This window comes from Phodopus roborovskii, unplaced genomic scaffold (genome assembly GCF_943737965.1).
Source record: "Phodopus roborovskii unplaced genomic scaffold, PHOROB, whole genome shotgun sequence".
Taxonomy (NCBI): Eukaryota; Metazoa; Chordata; class Mammalia; order Rodentia; family Cricetidae; genus Phodopus; species Phodopus roborovskii.
In genome coordinates, this window is record NW_026126563.1 from 20378562 (window position 1) to 20403490 (window position 24929).

Consider the following 24929-nt stretch of genomic DNA (forward strand, 5'->3'; position numbering starts at 1 on the left):
TGTTACCAGTCTCCATTTTCCAGATTTATTTTTAATGACAAATACAAAATAATTCCAATTCAATATGTTGAGCATTTAGCTGCTCTCATACCTAGTGCCTGAAATTATTGTTGCATCTGCACCTGTAACAATCCTTTTCTTCAATACCATTTGTTTGTGCTTTTAGCTTTGATCTGTTCATTTACAGCAATTTGCAAAAATACTTGTTTTCTGTTCTCTTGTAAACATTTGTTTGACCTATCCTTGACCTATCACATCTAGAGCAGTGTTGTTTTTTTAACAATAGTCATTAAGTCTTAATGGCACACACATTCCATCCCAGCACTTGGGAGTCAGATCTCTGTGAGTTGGAATCCAGCCTGGTCCACAAAGAGAGTTCCAGGACAGCCATGGTTGTTACACAGAGCAACCCTGTCTTGAAAAACAAACAAAACAAAAAACTATTGTTGTGGATCATCACCATCCTCACTACCTCAGGCCTCTGAGATAGAAAATTGCTGCCTTTTAAGAAATAAGCAGAATGTTCAGCAGAGCATTCCAAGGTACAGGCTTTTGGTTTTACAGCCAGTTAAAGAATAGCTCAGGATACTCTTCCTGTTGTAGCTTTACAGCCAGTTAAAGAATAGTTAACTAGCTCAGGGCTATCTCTCCTGCTACAATTTTACAGCCAGTTAAAGATTAGTTCAGGGCATTCCTTCTACTGACCCTTTCATCCTGCCTATGTGCAAACCCTGCCTACGGTCCTATATAAGCCTCCCCTGAGAAAATAAAATTGGTCAGCTTGATCAGAAAACTGTCTTTCTGTCCTCCTTTGTATCCCCTTGTTCTCCATTCCCTCCTAGGTGTTCACTGGTTCGTCATTGACTGCCCCGTGGGTCGGGGAAAACTATAAATAAATGAATACATTGCCAGAAAAATTATATTTGAGGTTGTAAAATGACTGCCCATTCTGGATCTGGTAGTGTTCTTTGTCCCTGAGTCTATTCCTTTGATAAGTCAATATTGGAGACTTTTTCAGCACTTTCTTTGGAAGTCAGATTCAGGTGGACTTCTGCAGTCCCCTGGAGATACTAGTTACACTAGGGAAAGGGTTGACAGTATGGGTATTGAAGGGAGGCCATGAGCATTTCTCTTGAGAACATCTGACTCTTCCACCAGGCCTTCAGCATAGAGCGATGATTACACTATGAAATCAATCTCTCCTTGTGCTCACCCACACACCAATCAAACTCCCAAGCCTGGCAGCCTCTCATCTTCTATGATGCCGCCGCACTTGGCAAAATAAGCTACCATGGTTCTGAAACAAACCCATAGGAGGGTAAGCTGAGCATGAACTTGCACTGTTCCCCAGACCACAACCCCGCCCCCAATCCACCAGCAAAGTGGAGGAAATGAGATGGGCATGTGTAGTGAGGTAGTCCTTCTGTAGCACTGACCACGCCCATTGGGGGGTGGAGCGATGGGCGGAGGTGACCTGAGGAAGGAGGTCGGAGGGGGCCAGGAAGGCACTCTCTTTCTGGCGTGACTCGGACAGGAGAGGATCGGGTTGAATTTCCTGGTGTTCATCTGTCTAGGTTGTAAGTTATTTCTCCCTGAATAAACATCTATTTGGCCTATTTGTTTATCCTGACCCTTATTTACCGCAATATCTGGTGTCAGAAGTGGGATTTACCTGGGTTTTGCCCCCAGGCGGCAGAAGCCGCCCCCCCTCCCCCACCTTCCCCAACGGGCAGGGTTTAACCAGGTGGACTCACCACAGCTCGCACACTTGCCATTCTCTGCATATACTGGTTAGTGAGGTGAGCCTGGCGCTCTTCTTTGCGCTGAGCTAAAGCTACATACAGTGGCTTCGTGGCCACAATTCTGCCATTCATTTCTGTAACTGCTTTTGTGGCTTCTTCAGGAGATGAAAAACATACAAAACCAAAGCCTTTGCTGCGACCACCCTCCATCATAACCTTTGCACTGGTGATTGTACCAAATGGAGAAAACTCTTTCCGGAGACGTTCATCATCAATACCATCATCAAGATTTTTCACATAAAGGTTAACACCCTGGTATCTGGTGATCCTGTCTTGCTTCATCTGTTCAAATTTGCGCTTAAGTTCTGTCTGCCGTTCCACCTTTTTCTGTGCCCGACCAACATAAATCTGTTTTCCATTGAGTTCCTTTCCATTCATCTCATCCACAGCTTTCTGTGCATCTTCGTGCCTCTCAAAGCTTACAAATCCAAACCCTTTGGATTTTCCACTCTCATCAGTCATTACTTTCACACTTAAGGCAGGCCCAAACTTGCCAAAGAGATCCTTAAGGCGCTCGTCATCCATGTCTTCTCCGAAGTTCTTGATGTAGACATTGGTGAACTCCTTTGCCCTGGCTCCAAGTTCTGCTTCTCGTTCCTTGCGAGACTTAAATCGTCCAACAAACACTTTTCGGTCATTTACCTTATACCAAGATAAAGCAAGGACCTAGAGAACGTTTTAGTATCTTTTTAGAAAGATTATCTAGGGCAGTACAATTAGAGATAGCAGACATAGATGCTAGGCGAATACTCATAGAATCTTTAGCTTATACGAATGCGAATCCTCAATGCAAACAGGTACTTTGGCCTTTAAAAATGCGATCAGCACCCTTGGATGAATGGGTCCTATATACAGGCAACATTGAATATAATGACAATAAGACTGAAGCATGGATAGGAGAAGCCATATCTAAAGGTCAGAGAAGATATCAAGATAACAGAGTTCCTTACTATGGTGACTTAGAAGCTTGGGTAGGAGAAGCCATCCCCAAAGGTTTGAAAAGATATCATAATGTCAGATGTTATAACTGTGGTAAGATAGGACATCTAAAAACAAATTGTAGGCAAAGCTTCCCTAGAAGTAACACCCCCAGGAATGAATCAAACAGAAGGCCTCAGCCTTCTGGGTTATGTAGAAGGTGTGGCAAAGGCAGACACTGGACAAATGAGTGTAGATCGACCAGAGACAAGCAAGGAAACCCTTTACCATCGGGAAACTCCTTGGGGGGCCTCTCGAAGGCCCCCACATCACAGGTGGTTCGAACATTCCCAGTCACAGTGGAAGACAATCTCCCACAGGACAATTAGAAAATTCTGTGCCTATTATAAAAACTCATACTGCTCTGGATGACGAACTAGTGACGGAAGTTGAATCAAACATGACAGAAGGAAATGAAAAACGTATATTTTGGCAAACTGCTATAAATAGTCATAGGCCTAGATTGATAGTTAAGATGAATAATAGACTGTTTGAGGGTCTGGTGGACACTGGAGCTGATGTAACTATCATATCTAATAAATCTTGGCCTCAAAGATGGCCCCTGCATGAGGTAAATGTTCAATTCTTAGGGATTGGAACCCTGGCTCAGGTAAAACAAAGCACGAGATGGATTGACTGTATAGGACCAGAAGGACAGAGAGGGAGGTTGAGACCATATGTGGCTGATGTAGTGATAAATTTATGGGGTCGTGATCTATTACAGCAATGGAATACACAGATTAACATTCCTCCTGTATTAGATAGGAACCATAGACGACCTCATGATTGTGGAAAGAATACTGTTAAGTACTATACAAGACAGAGACCAAATATCCAGGCAGTACAAAAACAAAATACAAATGCTGAACAAACAGAGGAACCAAAAGCCCTACCTTTAAAATGGCTAACAGAGGAACCTGTCTGGGTAGGACAATGGCCTATGACCTCTGAGAAGTTAGAAGCTTTAGAAAGCCTGGTTCAGGAACAGCTAAATGCTGGACATATTGAGGAATCAACCAGCCCTTGGAATTCTCCTGTATTTGTGATCAAAAAGAAATCTGGTAAATGGAGAATGCTTACAGACCTGAGAGCCATCAATAAAGTTATCCAGCCAATGGGCTCTCTACAGCCTGGAATGCCCTTGCCTTCTTTGATACCCAAAGAATGGCCTATTATAGTTATTGATTTAAAGGATTGCTTCTTCACTATACCTTTACAAGAACAAGACAAAGAGAAATTTGCCTTCACGGTACCTAATTATAACAATTCTCAACCGGTGAAGAGATATCAATGGAAGGTTTTGCCACAGGGAATGCTAAATAGCCCCACCCTGTGCCAATATTTCGTACAAAAACCGTTAGAAATAATTCGTAAACAGTTTCCACAATCCATAATCTATCATTACATGGATGATATATTGTTAGCTGACTCTAAAGGAGAAATATTAGAAAAAATGTTTGAGAAAGTAAAGGAAGTTTTACCTCGCTGGGGATTACAAATTGCACCTGAAAAAATACAAAAAGGAGAGTCTATCAACTACTTAGGATATAAAATAGGTCTACAGAAAATTAGACCACAAAAAGTACAGATCAGAAGAGATCGCTACCAGACTCTTAATGATCTTCAAAAATTACTAGGAGAGATTTCTCAACTGCAAACCATAATTGGAGTAGAAGGGCATGATTTGAAAAACTTGAAAATGGCCCTAAAAGGAGATAAGGACTTGAATAGTCCACGAATACTATCAGCTGAAGCTGAGAAGGAATTAGAATGGGTAGAAAAGAGGATACTAGAAGCACATGTGGACCGTGTGGATCCAAACCTAGACTGTATTCTGGTTATATTACCATCTAAAGAATATCCTTCAGGGATTTTGATGCAGAGAGAAGATATCATATTAGAATGGATATTCCTACCACAAAAACAGAATAAAAAACTGAAAACATATATAGAAAAGATCTCTGACTTGATTATAAAAGGTAAATTAAGACTTCGTCAGCTAATAGGAAGGGACCCAGCAGAAATTATAGTACCTTTAACTAATGAGGAAATTTCTTCCTTATGGAAAGATAACGAATATTGGCAGAGAGCTTGCAGTAACTTTTTGGGAACAATTAGCAACAACTATCCCAAAACTGAGAGAATCAAATTCATAAAGAAAACGATTTGGATTCTTCCACGCATTGTAAGAAAAACACCTATTTCTGGAGTTCATACATTCTACACTGATGCAAATAAATCAGGTAAGGCAGGATATAAATCAGGAAATATTAGTAAAGTGGTTCAAAGCCCTTACAATTCTGTACAAAAGGCAGAATTGTATGCCATTCTCATGGTACTTATGGATTTTAAAGAACCCCTCAATATAGTTACTGACTCTCAATACGCAGAGAGAGTCGTTTTACACATTGAGACTGCAGAATTTATTCCTGACAATACAGAATTAACTTCATTGTTTATACAGTTACAAGATACTATCAGAAAGAGGACTCATCCTATATATATAACACACATCAGATCCCATACGGGTCTGCCAGGTCCTCTAGCACAAGGCAATGATAAAATTGATCGTTTATTGATAGGAAGTGTGCTAGAAGCCTCAGAGTTTCATAAGAAACACCACGTGAACAGTAAAGGTTTAAAAAAGGATTTTTCTATCACTTGGGAACAAGCCAAGGAAATAGTAAGGAAATGTCCTACTTGCTCATTCTATAACCAAACTCCTTTACCACCAGGCAGTAACCCTAAAGGTATAAATAGGAATGAAATATGGCAAATGGATGTGTTTCATTTTGCAGAATTTGGAAAATTAAAATATGTACATCACACTATAGATACATTTTCAGGGTTTCAGTGGGCTACTGCTCTGAGCTCTGAAAAGGCTGATTCTGTTATAACACACCTTTTAGAGGTAATGGCCATTATGGGCATACCTGCACAAATAAAAACTGATAATGCTCCAGCATATGTCTCCAGCAAATTAAAAGAGTTTTTTGAGTATTACAAGATAAAGCACATAACTGGTATACCACACAATCCTACAGGACAAGCAGTGGTTGAGAGATCCAATCGTACTTTAAAAGAAATGCTCCATAAACAGGCAGGAGGAACCAAAACACCCAAACACAGATTACATAATGCTTTATTAACATTAAACTTTCTTAATGCTGATGAAAAAGGAAAAACAGCTACAGAAAGACACTGGACAATAGAAAAAACTTCTAAACTAAATCAGCCAGTGTATTTCAAGGATGTACTGACCTCAGAATGGAAAGCAGGATATGTGTTACGTTGGGGTAGGGGTTTTGCATTTGTATCTACAGGAGAAGAAAAACTATGGATACCATCTAAGTTAATCAAGATCCGAGTTGAACAAGAGAAACATCTTAATGAAGAGAAATGACAAGTCATCCAACAAACTAGGTCCTATGAGGTGTGCGGAGGCCTCTCAAAGGTAGGGGAAGTGTTCTGTTCTTGTTTTTACAGGAAAACAGAGAAAACCTATCATCAAACAGCCAAAAGACACTGAACATGTAGGTGCCTACAGAAGAGAAGAGAGCTCTTCAGAAACAATCACTTAAGGAAGCAGAATCTGATATATGGTAAAAAAAAAAAATAAATAAATAAATAAAAAATATTTAATTGTAGTAAACTATTTCTATATAAAAATTTATTTCTCTCTACTATCTAGTATTCCTGAAGTCCCAAATTTTGTAAACCAATGCTGGCTTTGGAGTTGGATTTGGCTTTCCTTCTCTAAATTCAAGCATGTTGTTAAGATTAAATTCATGGTTTCTGCCTTAAATCAAGAAGCCAATTGGTGTAAGGCAGAAGAAACAAAATCTGGGGACTCATATCTTATGCAATTTTCTCTCTGAAATCCTAATTTTCTCACATACTTTTAATGCTTATTGTTGTCTTTCCCTAATGCATACCTTAAAACTTGAAAATTTTACTTTAATATTGATGTGTAACTTTTCCACAAGGAATAATAACGATTCCTAACAACAGTCTTTGAACTTTCCGGAAAGAAGATGGGGCCCCACATCATCATTTCCACTTGACTCAACCTGATGCATCGGAACTACAAACATCACCCTAAAACCGGTTTGAGACTGTTTTGCTCGAGACAACTCATGATTAGCTAGCTGTAATGGTGCACCTTTTTATTACACCCTGGCCAGTTTCAAATAGAACTACAGTCAAGAATTTTCTGCCACACAGTGACTAACTACATATGTCACAGCCAGTTCTGTTGAGAAATTTGGTTGCTAAAAATTTTCTTCCTACAGGATCCATTGGAGCAATCATCGTCCCATTTCAGCAGGAAGTAATCTTAATATGACTACGCCCCCTTTCCCTACCCTTGGAAATTTGGGATAATAGTCATCGTCTTTGGGTTGGTTTTAGTTATTTGGGATTGGGTGATGCTTACACTCGGGTTTATCTTTTAGATAGGAATAGGGAATGGTGGGTAAAGGTATGGTTTAGATGGGATATAAGTAGATTAGCCTATTTCCTTGAGAATTTGAGTATGAATGAGATAGTATTTTACAGCTTACATTGTTATGTATTCCTATGTGGTAAGCTATGTAAAATTAAGTTTATATTTTGTTATATTGTGTTAAATGTTTCCACTTATAATATTTATGCACATTATTTTTTACCATATTCTATGTATGTATACTTTTCTTGTGTTCAAGACATTTTGTATATTGATACAATTTGGGATATTTATCTTGCTGCCCTTTATAGTTCTACCTCTTGTCTTGACACTTATACTCTACCTCTATTTTAGGGATTTACATGTAGGTATATGTAAATAGTTATATTGTTTAAGTATTTGTTCCTGCTTTACTCAGGAAAGTTTTAATCAGTCTTTTTAGCTAAGTTCCCGAGTATTATAGATTATCTTCACTCACATTTCCTGTACCCATGAGATTAGTCAGATATAGATGCTTAATCTTCAATCACTTCATAGACATGCAGAACATGGCATTTAAATGTTTTAATATTAGTACTCCTTTGACATGAGACACTGTTGCTCCTGACAGCACCGTGCATTTTCCCGAAAATATGTTGGACACTGTTGTTGCTCCTGCTGGAGTTCAATCTCGCCTCAGCTAATGGCCTGTTGGGCATAGAATTGCCCCCACCTTGACCACTGATTTGGACATGCAGTCCTATGTGCTTGCAGGAGACAAATATAGAAGACTGCTTGACCTTGCCAAGTCAGGGTAAGACAGCCATTCTATTTCCCTGCTGTTGTTGTGGTCTGTCAAGTTCTCTTGGCCTTAGCCAAATCTGGGTGTACCAACGTCGCTGTGAGACCTAGGGTGACTGTTCAGGTGGCTTGCTGTTTCTGTCCTTGCTGCACCGTTTTGGAAGTTGTCCATCCGCATTTCCTGTCTACTCTAGTATTGTTATTTTCCTTCTCAGGTCTTGATGAGGTTGAAGATTAAACTATCACAACTATTATTCTCTCTTCCTAGTTAGATATATTAGGTACTAGACTTACGTTTTCCAGCTTAGGACAACTCTATTGTAAACTCCATTATGCCCTCACCCTAGGACTAGATATGTAGGTCATTTTGTTCTCGATTTTCCTTTTCTTAGAGCACACTTGTTATTCACTGTTTTGTATATAGTTTTGTATTAAGCCTAAATCTTTTCTTTAGACTAAAAGGGGAATTGTAGTGAGGTAGTCCTTCTGTAGCACTGACCACGCCCATTGGGGGGTGGAGCTATGGGCGGAGGTGACCTGAGGAAGGAGGTCGGAGGGGGCCAGGAAGGCGCTCTCTTTCTGGCGTGACTCGGACAGGAGAGGATCGGGTTGAATTTCCTGGTGTTCATCTGTCTAGGTTGTAAGTTATTTCTCCCTGAATAAACATCTATTCGGCCTATTTGTTTATCCTGACCCTTATTTACCGCAATAGGCATGTGCACCTACTCCAGGTTCAGATCTGCACAAGAGGGCATGCATGCGACTGTGACCCCGGGTACTCTGTAGTCACCACCAGAAATTGTCACTGAAAGTAACAAGGTAGGAGCACAGGGCAGATTTAGGCTTGAAGAGCCTTGTATCATGGCCTCATAATTATCAAAGAAACAGAAAAGGATAGAGAGGAAGACTGGGAAGTCCTGACCCCTCACTGAAGTCTGTGACACCCTGCTCTGTCAGGAGGATCCTCTAGTGTCAGGCAATCTGTGTTTCATTATAAAATTAGACACACACCCTGGGTAGAGAGCCAAGGTGCTATTTGGATATGTAATGTGTGAAGTTCTATGTACAACTACAGTAACAGATAGAGCTGTTGTGAACTTAAATAAACAAAAACTTCACACTCCGTGACATAAACATGCCAGTTCTGTGCACAGCATGGCCATTAGGCTACCACAGTCTTGGCTGGGGTCCGCTTCCTCCTGTACACGTAGCTGCTGTCCTGATGAACTGTGAATGACTCTGCTGTGACTTTTACCTCTCAGCCTTTCTTTGCTCTGAGATGACCCTAATATCAGCCAAGATCAGTACCAACGGGACCCCTGTCTCAAGGGACAAGAAAAAAGCAGTTAGACATGGTCAAAGGATGTCAAGTGTGTTTGCTTCTCATGTCTCATTTTTTATTGTGTGATATTTGAATGTAAGCTGTCCTCACGTGCTTCAACACCCCATCTGTAGCTCACAGTCTTGGGGGCCTTGTGAAACCTTTGGGAAGTTGAGTCCTGTGAAGCAAAATCAGCCACTGGGGGCTGGATCTTCGGGTGCAAAACTGACGAAGTTTCCTGTCTCATCTCCACAAGCAGCCCCTGCCACTGTAGCTAGGAGTTGCCTTCACTTCCATGCCCTCTCCATCATCATGGGTTTCAAACCATGAGCCTTCCTAAGTTTCTTCTGCTCAAAGATTTACTTTCAGCTATAAGAAAAGACGCTGATACCTACTATAACGTAAGTGTCTTAGCTTTTACAACCCCCCGCCCCTGCCCTGGAGTTGGACCTTTCTGAGTTCTGCCATACCTCATCCCTCCAATGACCACTTCTTTTATTGTCCGAGTTTACCTTGGATTAAAGAGACAACACTAAGTTGAGAGAGGTTGGAAAATGCGCAAAATGCAAAAATTATAAATGCTTCCAAATATGTCTTGCTAGATAAACCTGCAGCTGGCTTAGCAATAAGCTATGCGGATTTTTACATTATATAGAAATAACTCCCATGAAGGGCAGCCCTCAGTGGAAGGGCTGTGTTCACTCACCAGCATGGGAGAAATGAAAGATTTATCAAAAACAGTTATCTGTGCTTCAGTATCAATAGCAAATATAGGTGCTATGTACACTGTGGCCACAGGATGGCACTGTGCATGCAGGAAAAAGGCAAAGTCACACTGTAATCTAGAAGCCAAAAAACCCAAGAAATTTGCTAGGTTTGTGAGCAATGCAAACTGGCATAGGGGAGTGTTTCTCTTCAGTATGGGCCTCTCAGACAATGTGAGGCACTTTTACGGTGCCAGCGATAGGCCAGAGCCATAGAAGAAAGACTCTTGTCACACCAGACTGACAATCTGAATTCAAACTTCCTTCCTCAGTGGAAAGACAAACCTGAGTTCGGAGAGTTGTCCTTTGACATCCACCCAGGCAGTGCCTTGTCCGCTCCTGCACTCCCACACTTGATACACACCCACGAACACACACACACACCCATGCACACATGCATGCGCTATACAAAGGAAAAATATTTCAAAAACAAATAATTGCCTGTGAAATGAAGTTCCAATTATGGGAGTCTTAAGACCTGCTGCACCCTTCTTGGTGCTGAAATACAAAATGCTTCCTGAAGGTCAATCACGGTCATTCGGTTATCTTTTAAATGTTGCTATTGAAGAAAATGACACTGACAGACAAGTGACACACAGCCTAGTTGGCCGGGGGGGGGGGGGGGGGGGGGGGTGAGATGGTGGGGTAGGGGGATTGTGGTGGCAGCAATTTTGAGAACAGATGTTGACTTTTTCAGCAAAACTGCATCCAACCAAGCAAACATTGGCTGAAGTCTCACTCTGTAGCATCACTTATTTGTAATTTAAAAAGTGAAGTCCGGTTCTTGTCCTCCCTGCTCATAGTGGTGTGAAAACCGGGGTCATAAAGAACTTACTCTGAAAATGGAGGTCAGCTCTGATAAAGGAACCATCAAAGACAAGATGGAGGTTGGGCGGGGGAGGGTGTCATCAAGCACTGGAGTGATTTCTAGCAGTCTAAGGCCCCCGGGGAGCAGGAGGAAGAACAGGAAGGAAGAAGAGTAGGGAAGGAGGAGGGAGGGGAGGGAAAGGAGATAGAGGTTATCAGAGAGATTTATTTCTCTCTCATTGCCTGCCCCTCAGAAGCTGTAGGAGGGCTTTTTAGAGAGGTGACGTGTTAGTGACGATTGGAAGGCTGCAGAAGCCAGGAGAGGGACCAGCCAGGTCACGGCTCACCTCACACAGGTTGGGTGTTGGTGGGGAGGCAGTGGACAGGGCTGTGAGACAAGAAGAAGCAGACCCGCACACTCTGGGGAAGACCAGCCAGAGGCTGTGAGACTACATTGCAATCCCAAGCCCAGGTCTCCAGGCAGGCAGTCCTTAGAAAGAACCTTCCCTGGTGGGCCGGAAGCTACAGGCTCCAAAGGCAGTCAGGGGATTGAAGGCAACACTAACCACTGGGAGTGTTAAACATTAACATCCTTTTCTCCTCTGAATCTTATTGATTTTTCTGCGTATTCCTGCCGCCCCCTTTCCTTGCACTAAAGTAAATATTAAATGTTGTGTCAACAAAGTCATAAAACCATCCGAGGCAAAATACAGTTCTTGTAAACACATATTTCCATAACTCAAATTGGAAGATGCCTATGACCAAAGAATTCCTCTTTATTTATTAATATATTTGTATGTAAAACAAAATGAAATAGTCTTGCATTAAGGGGCCTCTCACAGACAAAGCCGACGGCTGCAGAAGTCTGTCCATGTGTTTGTGCTTGGGACAATGCAGTGTCTGTTTTATGGAATTGTGTGCGCTTTGAGTCAAGAACTTCCTCTCTAGTCTCTACCTCCACACAACACTTAACACACAACAATTGTTCTTATACATCCTTAAACTACACAGAATAAGACCAAAATTAGCTGAGAGCTTACCTGTATCAGTAGACAAGTTCCCACAACAATCTTGAGAAAATTTTCATGTGCACAGCAGGTGTGAGAGAATTTTTGGTGAGTATTTATATTCTCAAAAATTCCACAATTGACATTTTAGTTTGGGAGGGGCAGTTTTCAAGCTTGCTGTGTTGTCCAAGGGTAGTCACGGACTCCTGAGCTCAAGGGAGCGCCAAGCCTCAGCCTCTCAAGTATTGGCCCATTGCCACCATGCTTACTTAGCCTGACAATCTATCAGTGTGTCGAATACTTAGGTCTGGTGGCCCATGCCACCTTGTCTAGCATGGTGTAAGACCCTTGCGCTGTTGAAGGCCTATGCAACTATCCAAGATTCTCTCCTTCCTTCTCCCCCTGCCTTTCTACCTTCCTTTCCTTTTTGGCAGGAGGGTAGGCGAAGTGACAAGATTTCATTATGCTATCAAAGCTGGCCTTCAAATTGCAGAATCTCTGCCTCCCTAGTTACTGGGATTATAGGCTGTGTCACCCCTAGTCACGCTGACAAGATGCACTGGTGCCTCTATCCAGCATGTCCATGCACCCTGCTTTCCTTCTCCTCTCTGGGGAACACTGGGGGCCTCCCCACTCCTGGAATCCTTCTCCCATAGGCGTATCGATTCCAAATCCTCATTTTCCCATGGCATGGGCCATTCCTACCACTCTGGACAGCAATGTTCTGTTTGATCTAAAAACCCTTCCCACCATGACTTAGCATCCAATTCAGAATGCTACAAGTGTCCCCAGAGTATAGTATGGAGATTCAGACAGGATGTGGCAGCCATCAGAGATGGGGTCAAGAACCGAGGTGGAGAGGGCATGACCACCTCCCCCAAACAGGCAAATCTCAGGAGTCTTGGGAGTCGGCATTAGGTCCCAGCTCGCTGACCCAGAGTTAGAAACCTCTCTAGCAGGGGGTGAAGGACACAAAGACAGGTGGAGTAGGAGAGGGCTGCCCTATCAGGAATTGGGATGGATATGTTCCCCCTGCATTCACAGACATTTTAGGAAAATTAGAGAGAGGTGCTCAATAGATAGTGAGCTGGAAATGATTACTTAGAGCATAAGACGACATCTTTGCAAGAAGACGACATCTTTGCATGTTTTCTGGGTAAATTTAATAGTCTCTCATTTCATCTCTGTTCTCGGTTGAAAGAAGACAAGTAAACGCCTATTTTACCTACATGGGAGCATCAGTATGGATTGTTTGGGTTTCTTTCATTCAGGGTGAACATAAATTCCCAGAAAAACATAAGACCACTCCTATGTTGAAGGCTCTAAAATGCTGAGTAATTGGTTAGGAATTCCTGAATGTGGACAATTAGAAATGCTGCACATTATAACCACAGTATCTTACCCTGTTTTTAGTACCTTAAGATTCATTCATTGCCTAATGCTGTGTCTGACATCCTTGTGACTACCAGGTAAAAGTTTAAGAAAATATTCCTTTGTAGAGATTTATTTCCTTTTCAGAATTATGTGCATGTGTGTGTATTTGTGTGTGGGTATATGTGAAAATGAGTGTGGATAATGACAGAGGCCAGATGGTACTGGATCTTCTGCAGCTGGGGTTACAGGTCATTGTGAGCCATCTGATGTGGATTCTGGAAGAGCAGCGAGCTCTCTTAGCTACTGAGCCACTAAATGTATTCTCTCCATTAACTTGTATTCCTAGGGGGCTGGAGAGATGGCTCCTTGGAAAGAGCACTAACTGCTCTTCCAGAATATGGTTTGCTTCCCAGAATCCTACAACAGCTCCCAGCTGTCCATAACTCCAGTTCCAGAGGATCCAATGCCCTCTTCTGGGCTCTTCAGGTGCCAGACATGCATGCGGTATTTACATATATGAAAGCAAAACACCTACACATATAAAGTAAATCTTTAAGAGACATTTAAAATGTATTCTTAGCAAACCACTTGCTTCCATCAACCCACAAGCTAAGAATATTATGGGACAGATAGCCACTGACACCTATAGTAGAATTTACCCTTAGTTGTAACCCCCATACCTGTGTTCTCCAGCAATATGTTTGGCAAGTGAGTGGATGACTTTCTTTGTTCTACAAGTACTAAAATCTCATGTAATGACTTCCATGGTAGAATATATCTATTGAGGCAACCTGGTTTTATGTCACAGACACTCATATTTGTCTCCAAACAACCTTACTCCCCTTTAGGTGAGAAATGTTTCCTCAACATTGGGAAAGTGGAGTTCTACTCCAAGAAATGTGGTAAGAGATTAGAGCTGGCCCCTTAGAGGGAGATGCTGAGGAAACAGAAATCTGGAAGGGAAGCCTGAGGAAACCTTGGACCCTCCTGAAGCACCAGCCAGGGTCTGAGCAGAGCTTGCTGGGATATAGGAGAATCATAAGTCATTAACCGTGGAAGAAAAGCAAGGTGTTCGTGACTTTTCCCACCACTGTGAGAAAATACCTGACAGAGCCACTTAAGGAAGAAAGGATTTGTTTTGCCTCACAGTCCAGAAGCTACAGTGCACCCGCGCCGCAGTGGAGAAGGAATGGCTTTGGGCAGTTTTGAGTACAGCCACGGGAGCGTGAGGCAGGAGTGTCCGAACCCAGTTGGGCAAGGAAGCAGCAGAGAACTGGGTCTGGAAATGGGGTTGAACTTAACCTTCAAGAGGATGGCCTACAGCATCCTAGGTCGACATCACAAAGGTTCCACTGATATCCCCTGAGCTAATGTCACGAGCCGTGTTCATGTGCATGAGACATTTCAGACAGAAAGAGACAGCGATAGAAAAGCTTGTGTTTGTGGATGGGAAATGTCAGGCACTTTGTGTTCACGGCCAGGCGCTGGCCCACATTCTGGACCAGCAATCAGAAAGAAGAGCTGTGAAGTGAAAAGGGAGCAAGGACAGCCCGGGACACCCCGGGGCACCCCTCATCTATTCACAGCCACATGTACCTGCACAGCGCTCTGGGGGAAAATAACTGTCACCTCCATTCAGTGCCTCTAATTTCTTGCAACTCTAATAAGAAGTGAATTCTGGAAGGCATAGTTTCTAGTGTGACCACACCTGGAGTGTGGGACATCCCTGTGCAGTGTTCATACACTTCAATCCAGCTGCAGAACAGTCATGAAGCAAAGCACTCATCACAAAACCAATATGTATGTATGTATGTATGTATGTATGTATGTATGTATGTATGTATGCATGCATATAGGATTGAGAGAAAGCCATCAAAAGGTAGACTTCGAGAATGGACTCAGTACATTTTCTATCTAAAGATTCATTGCATAGCTAGAACATTCACCACATGGTGGCTGTGACTCATCTCATGGCATGTGACAGATCCTCCACTGAGCAGATATAGCCCACACTGTCTACATGATCTATGACTGATATCAACGTTTCCCCAAAAACTTCTCCAGCATAATTCTTGCTCCTTAGCAGAGAGTGCTCTACCAGGTCCCAGCAGCTATAACTACTTCACAAATGGAAACAGGAAATAATGGGAAATTGAAATAAAATAACTTCCTGTTTGTGTCCCATTTAGGATTTTCAACAATAGTTGTGGTGCAACGATGACATTTGTTCTCTCCGCCAAGATGGACAGCAACGGGAGATCACATGTGCTACTATGTAAAGCTTTACTGTTGATGGACTTGAGATTTCCCAAGGAAGACCTGAGTGAGTGTCCGGAGGGTAAAAGCGCTATGGCTGTGCTATAATCTGCTCTCACTGAGGCCAGTGACTTGGACTTTCTTCCTTTCTCACTGAGGAAGGTTGAAAATGGCAGGACCTGCCAAGAAGCTCATTCCTACTCAGGCTAGAACTATGAAAGAGTAGAGAGTAAGCCTAGTAATTAGCATGCGCTCAGTCACTTCCCCTTGCTCTTGACTGTGCATACAATGTGACCAGCCCTCTCACCATGAAGAGTGGAGTTAGTGGAGTAATTAGCATGCATGCAATTGTTTCCCCCTGCTCTTGACTGGAGATACAATATGACCAGCTCTCTCAAGTTCCTACATCTGTGGCTTCCCCACAATGACAGACTGTTACCAGTAATTGTGAGTGGAAATGAACCCTTACTCTACAAGTTGTGTTTTATTGGGCATGTTATCCTAGCAACAGAAATGAAACTAAAACATCTCTTGGCAGGTGGCTAGTTAAAGAGATTAGGAAAGAGATAGGAAAACAGCACGACGATTCTGCCAGTGGATGAGAGAAATGGCAGAGAAAGAGACACAAGTATGCACAGTGACAGTGGCTCCCAGTGAGATGGTCCCCTGTGAGAGCTGTGCTCTGATCGACAGGAGGGGCTTCCGAGAGCTTCTCACTAGGCTTTCTTCATGACCCAGAAGCCCTAGAGCTCAGAGGAAGTCACGATGGAAAGACTGTGTGCTGTCTCTGTTCTTCTGTTGCTGGGCTAGAACACCATCAAAAAGCAACTTGGGAGGAAAATGTTTATTTCAGCTTATGAGTTCCAGTCCATTCTCGAGGCAGGAGCTCAAGGTGGGAACCCTGAAGCAGGAGCTGAAGCAGAGACATGGAGGAATGCTGCTTACTGGCTTGCTCTCTGTGGCTCAGTTAGTTTTCTATTACAATCTAAGATTATCTGCCCAGGAATGACACTGCCCACAATGAGCCAGGCTCATCCCACACCAACAAGAAAATGCCCACACAGGCCACTCTGGTGAAGACAAATCTCCGGTTGAGGATCCCTCTTCCCAAGTGACTTTAGTTTGTGTCAAGTCAACAAAGACTAACGGGTGAAAAGTGATTTGTAGGAACATTAACAGACAGATAAAGGTCCTCCTGATGAAGCACAGCTTGGATGCCTCCATGCTAATGTACCTTAATCTCCGAGTCTGCTCACAGGGTAACATAGCACTGGACAAAACCTTCCAGAGGGAGCCAGAGCAGGTTACCAGAAAAGCTATGTGTTCCCAGCGAGCTAAAGGTGAGCTTTGAATCTAAGAATATTAGCATGGATGGTCTGAAGGGCTCAGGAGCCCATGTTGACCTATCCTAGCAAGCAGGGACATGCCATATCTAACTTGATATGCTTGCTTGTAGAAGAGTACCTTCCCACTCTCTAACCAAGGGTAGTAGGCAAGTCAAAAAAGAGAGGTGAAGTTTCAGGCTTGACCCCTAAGAGTTGTGAGAGGGAAGGAGGAAGGAATTGGTATGTGTGCATGCTTGTGGTGCAACCAGGCTATCAAAAGGAAAAGAACCCGGAAATTTTCCATGTTGCCACTCCTTTCTTCTTTATTTATTCCTTTCTGGGTCTTTGACTACGTCTGCTTGAAGAAGCCCCATTAACAACTCCTTCATAAGATCTTCAGCAATGTTTCGACCCTACATTGACATCTCTGTTTCCCAAGAGCACTGGACAACTTCAGTCTGAGTCACCAGCCATGTATTTAATGGCATGCCTCAGGTTACAAGCCTGTGAGCCCAGTTCCTGACACACACTCAATAGGTTTCAGTTGCTTAAGGACAGGTTGCAATAAAGCTCCTCTTGCAGTTAGGATCTGGTACTGTGTTTCCGCCCTCAGGACAAGCTTTGATTCATTGCTTGAACTCCTTACCCACAACATGCTCTTCTAAATAGAGGCTTCAGAAGGAGAACCTACCAAAAAATCTCCCATCAGGACCAAGATAGCATCTAGATCTTGCTGAGCATCAATGGGGTAGACACATAGGTGTGGCAATGGGCCTTTTGGTGCTTGGCCCAAGCATTGAAAGGGACAAGAAGAGGGCTGGAGAGATGGTTCAACAGTTAAGAGCACTCACTCACTGGCTGCTCTTTCTAGGTCTTGGCTTCATTTCCAACACCCACAAGGAGGCTCATAACTGTCTGTAACTCCAGTCCCAAGAGATAAAGGGATCTGAAGATGCTACTAACCTAGAAATGGGTCGCTGCTTTTCCAACACACAGGTGTCCATGCACACATATACACACTTGCACACAAGCGTGTGCGATTTATAAAATACAAATTCATTTCAAGTCACTGATGACTTTAAGTTCTTGCCATACGTTTATTTCTATTTATTATCTGTGTGTATTGTGTGGGCAAGCAAATGCTATAGCACAGGTCAGAGGACAACTTTCAAGAATCCATTTTCTGCTTCCATCATGTTTCAGGGATAAAATTGAGGTCATCAGATTTGTGGAACAAGTACCCTTACACACACACACACACACACACACACACACACACACACACATGCACGCATATATGTGGAGGTCAGAGGGTATAACAGCAGGTGTCTTCCTCACTCTTGTCCTGGCTAGTTTTATGTCAGTTTGATGCGAGCTAGAATTGTTTGGAAAGAAGGACTCTCAGGTGAGGAAATGCCTTCTTAAGATTGGCCTGCAGGCAGCTATAGTGCATTTCCTTAATTAGTGATTGACTTGGTCAGACCCAGCCTGTTGTAGAGGGGCAGGTGGTCCTGGGGCATGTAAGAAAGCAGACTGAGCAAGCCCTGAGGGGCAAGCCAGTAAGCAGTAAGCCCTCCATGGCTTCAGTCCCTGCCCTGGTTTTCTTCAGTGATAGCTTGTGATGTGAAAGTGTAAGTGACATAAATCCCCTCCTCCCCAGTTGCCTTGGTCCTGGCGTTTTATCATTGCAATAGAAACCCTGACTAAGACAGTCCTGCATCTTACTTTTTTAGACAAAGCCTTCTGCTTAACCTAGGGCTCACTGATCCTACAAGGCCAGCTGGCCTATAAGCCCTACAGAGCCTCCTGTCTCTGCCCCCCTCCCAGCTTTTTAGTGGGTGCTAGAGATCTGACTTAGCTCTTAACACTTACGTGGGGTGAGCATTTTGCTAAGTGAACCACTTCCCCCAGGCCTGCAGAAAGCTGTTGACACTGGAAAATCATTTTATCCTATCAAAAACAAAAACAAAACAAAACAAAAAAAAAAAAAAAAAAAAAAAACGGTTGGAACCATTGAACCATAATCCAAATGCTGGTCTCCTCTCTGTTCATTTAATCAAATGGCTTGCTGATCCCCACACCACAGTCCAGCTCCCTATTTACAGACATTTGCCTAGCCTGCCCAAATGTTTCTGAACTCATCAAAGCTCAGGGCTTGGGTCAAAGTTTACATGTTGATGCAACTACCACCCTCGGCCAATTCGCCAGAAGCTACACTTATGCCCACTGGAAACATGATTTAATGAGTTCTTTTTTGACTGCTAGCAAACAGAAAGACCCAGCTCCAACCATCCTTCACAGGTACAAATTATTCAAAATTCTTTTACATGGCTGGTAGTTAGGGGAAAAAATCATTGTATGGCATAGCATTAATAGACACCCCAAAACTCCTTTCTCTCCCTGATCTAATTTGTTACCTTAGTTCCACAAATCATCTGCTGTATACCAAAGTAAATGGGTATATCATTTGAGTGTCAAAATCATTTCTTATATTCCTATATGCTTCAGGAAGTAAGCAGTAGTCAAGTAAAAAAAAGAAATATGCAGACTCTAATGAACTTACATAACTATTTTGAAAAGACCTGTATTCAGGGCAGCAATTAAATAGGCCTCACATCAAGTCCTGATAATTGCTGCACGGAGAGCCTGAGACCTGGCACTAGACCGTCAAGGAGCTTCAACTTTCTCTGTAAAAGATTCACCAAGAAACAACTAAAGGGTAAAGTGCTTAAGTGGAAATGGGGGTGGCTGGTCCAGGCTCCCAGGTTGCCTCTCCAGGCCTGGACTGACGTTTATAAGCCATGGAGGACCATCATCTGGGCTGTGTGTCTCCGTTACTGCATTCACACAGCTTTCTTCTATCTCATCAGATGTTCTCGCCCTCTGCTGTTTAACCGAGGACTCTGTCTTGTAGGTTGTGTAAGACACCCCAGGTAAAGAGCTACTACAAGACAAACTTGGAGTTAAACCAAGATTTTCCAAAGGTCAAAAGTCCGTGTGTTTTCCTCTAGTCAACATGGCCTTTTCAGGCAAGGCATTGTTCCATTGCCTAGCAGCCCTTCCTTCAGTCGGGGGGGGGGGAATATGGGACAGATTCAGCTCTGGCCCTCAGGTAAGAAAGTGGAGAGTTCTTCAGAAGGTGCCACCAAATAGTCAAACTGCCATTACACAAGATTCCCAGCTAAGCTTGTACACCACGATTGCTCAACCCCCTCTACAAAACAAATCAAGTCCATCCATAAATGTTCCGCAGCTCATTCGATGACCTTATTAAAATGTGTCATTATGAGCAGGCAAGACAGCTCAGCTGCCAAGCCCAATCACCCAAGTTAGAGCCCCAGGACATACATGGTATGGGGAGAGAACCAAGTCTCGTATGTTGTCCTCTGATCTCCATACACATGTGAACACACACGAATAATACAAATTAATTAATTAATTAAACTTCTAGTATGCCATGGAAACTGGCTATGGTAACATATGTCTACAATCACAGTACTCTGGAGGCAGAGGATCCGGAGTTCAAAGTCACCCTTGAGTAAATGGTGATTACATGTAGCCAGTCTGGGCTACACGAGATCCTGTCTCAGGCAAAAAGAAGTTGTGCCACTGGGCTGAGGAGATGACTTTAATGACTAAAACACTCACTGTGCAAATGTGTAACCAGAGTTCAGATCCTGAACCCACACAAGAGTCAGGCAGGCACGGCAGCAGCCTGTGATCCCAGGACTTGGGGAGGCAGAGGCATAGGATTCCAAGGGCAAGCCTGTTAGCAGAAATGGCCAAGATTGGGAAGCTCCCAGATTCAGCAAGAGACTCTGCCTCGGTAAATAAAGTGGGCAATAAAATCACTTGACATCAAATTTGGTCCTCCGCACACAGATAAGCAGAAGTAAACACACACACACAGAGGGGGGGTATATACATGCAAATGCACGTACGAATGTGCATATCAGAAACACCAAAAAGAAAAAAGAAAAAAACTAGGCCAAGAGTCTACATATGGAGCTTCAGCGGCAGGTGCAAAAGCCTCTCTGTGCTTCTCCAAGGGCAGATGCAGTCATTGCATCTCCTGCTCTTGAGGTCTCCAGATGGGAAGAAGTCAGCTAAGGACTTCAGGCAGTGGCATGATGCAAGAAAAGCAGCTTACCAATTCCAGGAGCTGGCCTCGGCCCTCAGCCCGCAGCCCGCAGCCTATGGAGGTCAAGAGTTGGCAAAGCTGTGGTCTGACTGAGCCTGTGCCAATAGGAAAGACAGAAATAGTACTCACCATGATGACTCCAAAGCAGTTCTCTGAACTAAATTAAGTTGGGGAGGAAGCCAAGTGTGGCTATTTGTGAATCAAATAAGGAGGTAAATTAATTTTGCTTTTATGCAAGCATTCGCCTGTACTGGCACGAACGTGCATTGAAAGAACAGAAGGTAAATCGTGTTCCGAAGGAACTGTACTGATGACACAGCAGTTAGTGGCGTGGCTACCTTCTCAGGGGAATCAGCACTGATTATGACAGGTATCGTGTAGTTCAAACTCTTCCGTCTGTGACCTCAGCAAGCAGCCACTCTACGGGATTCAACAGTAACAAGACATTAGTGCCTCTTCTTGGGCAAGTCTCTCTCCTGGTGATATCTGGGTTGACACACTTGCTCACCAGCTTCCATAAGCTGCTATTATCTGCAGGCAGTTCTTGAGTGCAGGTCGGACAGCATCACGTGGCCGTGAATCATTTGCTTTGTCTGTCTCAACTCAGCAGGCTGGCACCTGACTCACTTAGGCAAGGAGGTTCTGTATTTGCTTCTTCAATACCTAACCAGAAGCATTTGTTTTTGAGAGGTGGGGGAGGCTAGAGAGATGGCTCAGCAGATAAAGACTCTTGTGGCCCAAGCCTAAAGACTTGAGTTGGAATCCCTGGAGCCCACACAGTGGAAAGAGAGAACAGACTTCTAAACCTTGTCTTCCAACATCCACAAGTACTCCATGATATGCTCACGCTAAATAAATAAATAATAAGTTTTAAAATGAGAAAGATTGGAAGAAACTAAAAGTAACTGTGAATGGCTACCAGTCAGTCCAGCCTTTACAAAGTCTCTCGTCGACCCTGAAACATCGGCCTGCTAACACTATGGAAAGCCAGCACTATTATCCTTAGCACTATTCACAGACATGGAGAATAATTTAACAACAGTTTGGCTTTCTTCTGATATGGTCTCACACAATGTAGACGGGCCTCTATGTGACCTGAAACCTTGAGCTCCTTATCATCCTGCCTCCACCTTCTAAATGTCAGAATTACAAGCATGAGCCACTACCTAATGGGTTCAAAATGTTATCTTCTGGGGGGGGGGGAAATCTCTGCTACAAAGAGGTTAAGAGATTAGGTCAAAGTACCCAATGAGCAGATGGCATCGTTTGCAAAGAATCCAGACTTCCAATTTCATGGTCCAGATTTACTCTGGAGCACGGGTTCAACCATGGTTGACAAACCTAGATATGAACATTCCCTGGAGAGTTTATAAAACAAGGATCATAGAGCTCCATTAGAAGTTCCAGATTCAGGGTATCAAAATTGGGTCTTAGAATTTTAATTTCAAACAAGTTCCCAGAGAACAGGAATATTGTTGGTCTTGGGCTCCCACTTGGAGAACTGATATAAGGATATGTGGTCATAAAATAGATGGAAATAACTCATCTGACTTCAAAGACACAAGTTACTTAGAATATGGGGGGGGGCATGTTCTCTTCCAGATTACAAATGTGTTCTGAGCTTCGTAAGTTAGACAAATTTGTCTTCAAATGTAATTAAATGTGTGTGTGCACGCACGTGTGTGTGTGTGTGTGTGTGTGTGTGTGTGTCTGTCTGTCTGTCTGTCTGTCTGTCTGTCTTTGGGAAGACCCATGCTGTTGAACCCTGTTAAAAGAACGTGTGTAACCAAAGATAAAGAAATGGATCCTTGCACTCAATGGGGGATGAGTGCAGGTGAGCAGGCAGGAATATGAGGGGACTACCACAAGGCAAATGAGGAATATTGGGACTCAGAAGCAGTGTGGCTTTGGCCAGACAACACTGGAAAATGGCACCTACCTCATCAGGCTGCCTGTGATGGGCAGACATGTCCAGTCCTAGGCCTGGAGGCATCACCCCTCACTCATCCATGGTATTGCTCAGTGAGCTTGTGCAGTGCATATTCTGGGGTTAGGTCCTGTGCCAGGGAACATGGAGATGCAAAGCTGAACATGCCCAAGATAAGGTGTAAGAACAAATCTCACAAACAGCACAACTGCTTAGGAGAGATGCTGCACACTCACAGGCAGCTAACCTCTGCCCGGGAAAACATTCCTTCAGACATCTCTTGATTGTATCACTGAAGGTTGGATTGCTGAACGTCCTGTTACTGTGAGCATGCACGCGCAGGTGACCTCCAAATGCTAGCATCCAGGCCACATCCAGGACACTGAATGTGAATCTGAAGCCTGGTTTCTGCCAGGCCCTGTCTCCAGCTGCTGTCTAGACACAAATGTGTAACATCGGCATTTCCAAATCTAGATTCATCTATAATGTATTTTTAACAGTAAGCTAATGGCTTTACTCTCTGACCACCCCTCCCCCAAACTAAATAAAACATCATCTTTCCTCTTCCCTCTCACTTTTTTGGTCCTGATGTCACTAGAGTCATTTTTTAAAAATTACTTACATTTTTTATTTTGTATATGTGAGTGGAGGTGCTTGCACATGAATGTTTGTGCTCACAGAGACCAGAAGAAGGTCTCAGAATTCCCTGGAACCAGAGCTACAGGTATGTGTGAACCCCTGAGGTGGGTGTTGAGGATCAGACTTGGGTCCTGGGTGAGACCCTTCCATGCTCCTAACTGCCGAGACATGGCTCCAAGCCCTACTTCACTTGGTCTGTCTTTACCCCTGTCTCTTCTCTGGCATTTTCTCTCAGGGATCACTGCTTCTCAACACTTCAGCGGTGTTTTATTTTGTTTTGTTTTCCTGGAAATTTCAGTGTGGATGAAAAAAATAAATCAGAAAGGTATGTCCTGGGATAGCCAGTCAGAGTGTCTGCTGGAGTTCTGTGGGGTTCTATTGTTATCACATTTCATACTGCCCGTGTGTATGCATCAGCTGCAGTGCGTGTGTGGAGGTCAGGGCAACTATGGGAGTCTGTACTCTCCTTCTGTCGTGTGGATCTCAAGGATCAAACGTAACCTTATCAAGCTTGGTGGCAAGTGCCCGCTGAGCCACCTCACCAGTCCTTCCGTTGGAGTTTGAAGAACCATAGCAACAAACAAGGTCCTGATCCTGTCTGAATGCCAAGCAAAGAACATTGGGCTGTATTTGATGGGCCACAGGGGAGCGAGAAAAAGCCTTTGTAAAGAGATGTGATGTAATCAGAGGCATGCATTAAGAAGATTAATTTGGCAACAGCTTATGGGGGAAGATTATGTGGAAAATAGATTAACAGTCAGGAGATTAGCTGTGGCATACTTGTGAAAGGCTATATGATAGTAATGAAGACGTGAACTCAACTGACAGTTATGGAAACAGAAGGCAAGGAGTGGGGGGGGAATGCTTTGGAGATGAAAATCATTTTAGTTTTGAGATAATCTGGACTTACCTTGAACTCCCAGTCTTCCTGCATCTGTCTTCCAAGTTCTGGGATCACAGGCATGTGCCACCATACCTACCTCTTCACTGTTTTTTCAAGTCTGGTGATAGAATAAGTAGAACAAAGAGTTCCAACCTAACTCCTAAGGGTCTAAGTCCTTACTACCCAGGGCAATGGTGATTCCACTCGGAGACTGATGGGACAAGAGAAGACACTTGTGGAATGGGGAATTGCCAAGGTTCCATTTACACACGCGGAGTTTGGGGATGTCTGATGGCAATTGGGGTTGTCTGATGGCACAGTGACTTCATCACCATAAGAGGTGGCAACAGCTCTGGGAACAAATGGTCAAGGCAAGAAACTGACACAATACTTCGGAGTTAGTCATGAGATGAACAACAGTACTAAAGCAAAGGCGGGGGGGGGGGGGTATGAGAAGTAAACTTACGAGCATGAGACAAGA

At 43.4% G+C, this 24929-nt stretch overlaps 1 protein-coding gene across 1 annotated transcript; it reads right to left on the reverse strand.

Moving 5' to 3' along the window:
• Positions 1-1736: 1736 nt before the first annotated feature.
• Positions 1737-24529, reverse strand: LOC127234972 (polyadenylate-binding protein 1-like). The gene is made up of 2 exons (XM_051202053.1): positions 24476-24529; positions 1737-2444 (listed from the first exon to the last, which is right to left on the reverse strand). Exons 1-2 carry the CDS (start codon positions 24527-24529, stop codon positions 1737-1739), a joined length of 762 nt encoding a protein of 253 aa, XP_051058010.1.
• Positions 24530-24929: the final 400 nt, after the last annotated feature.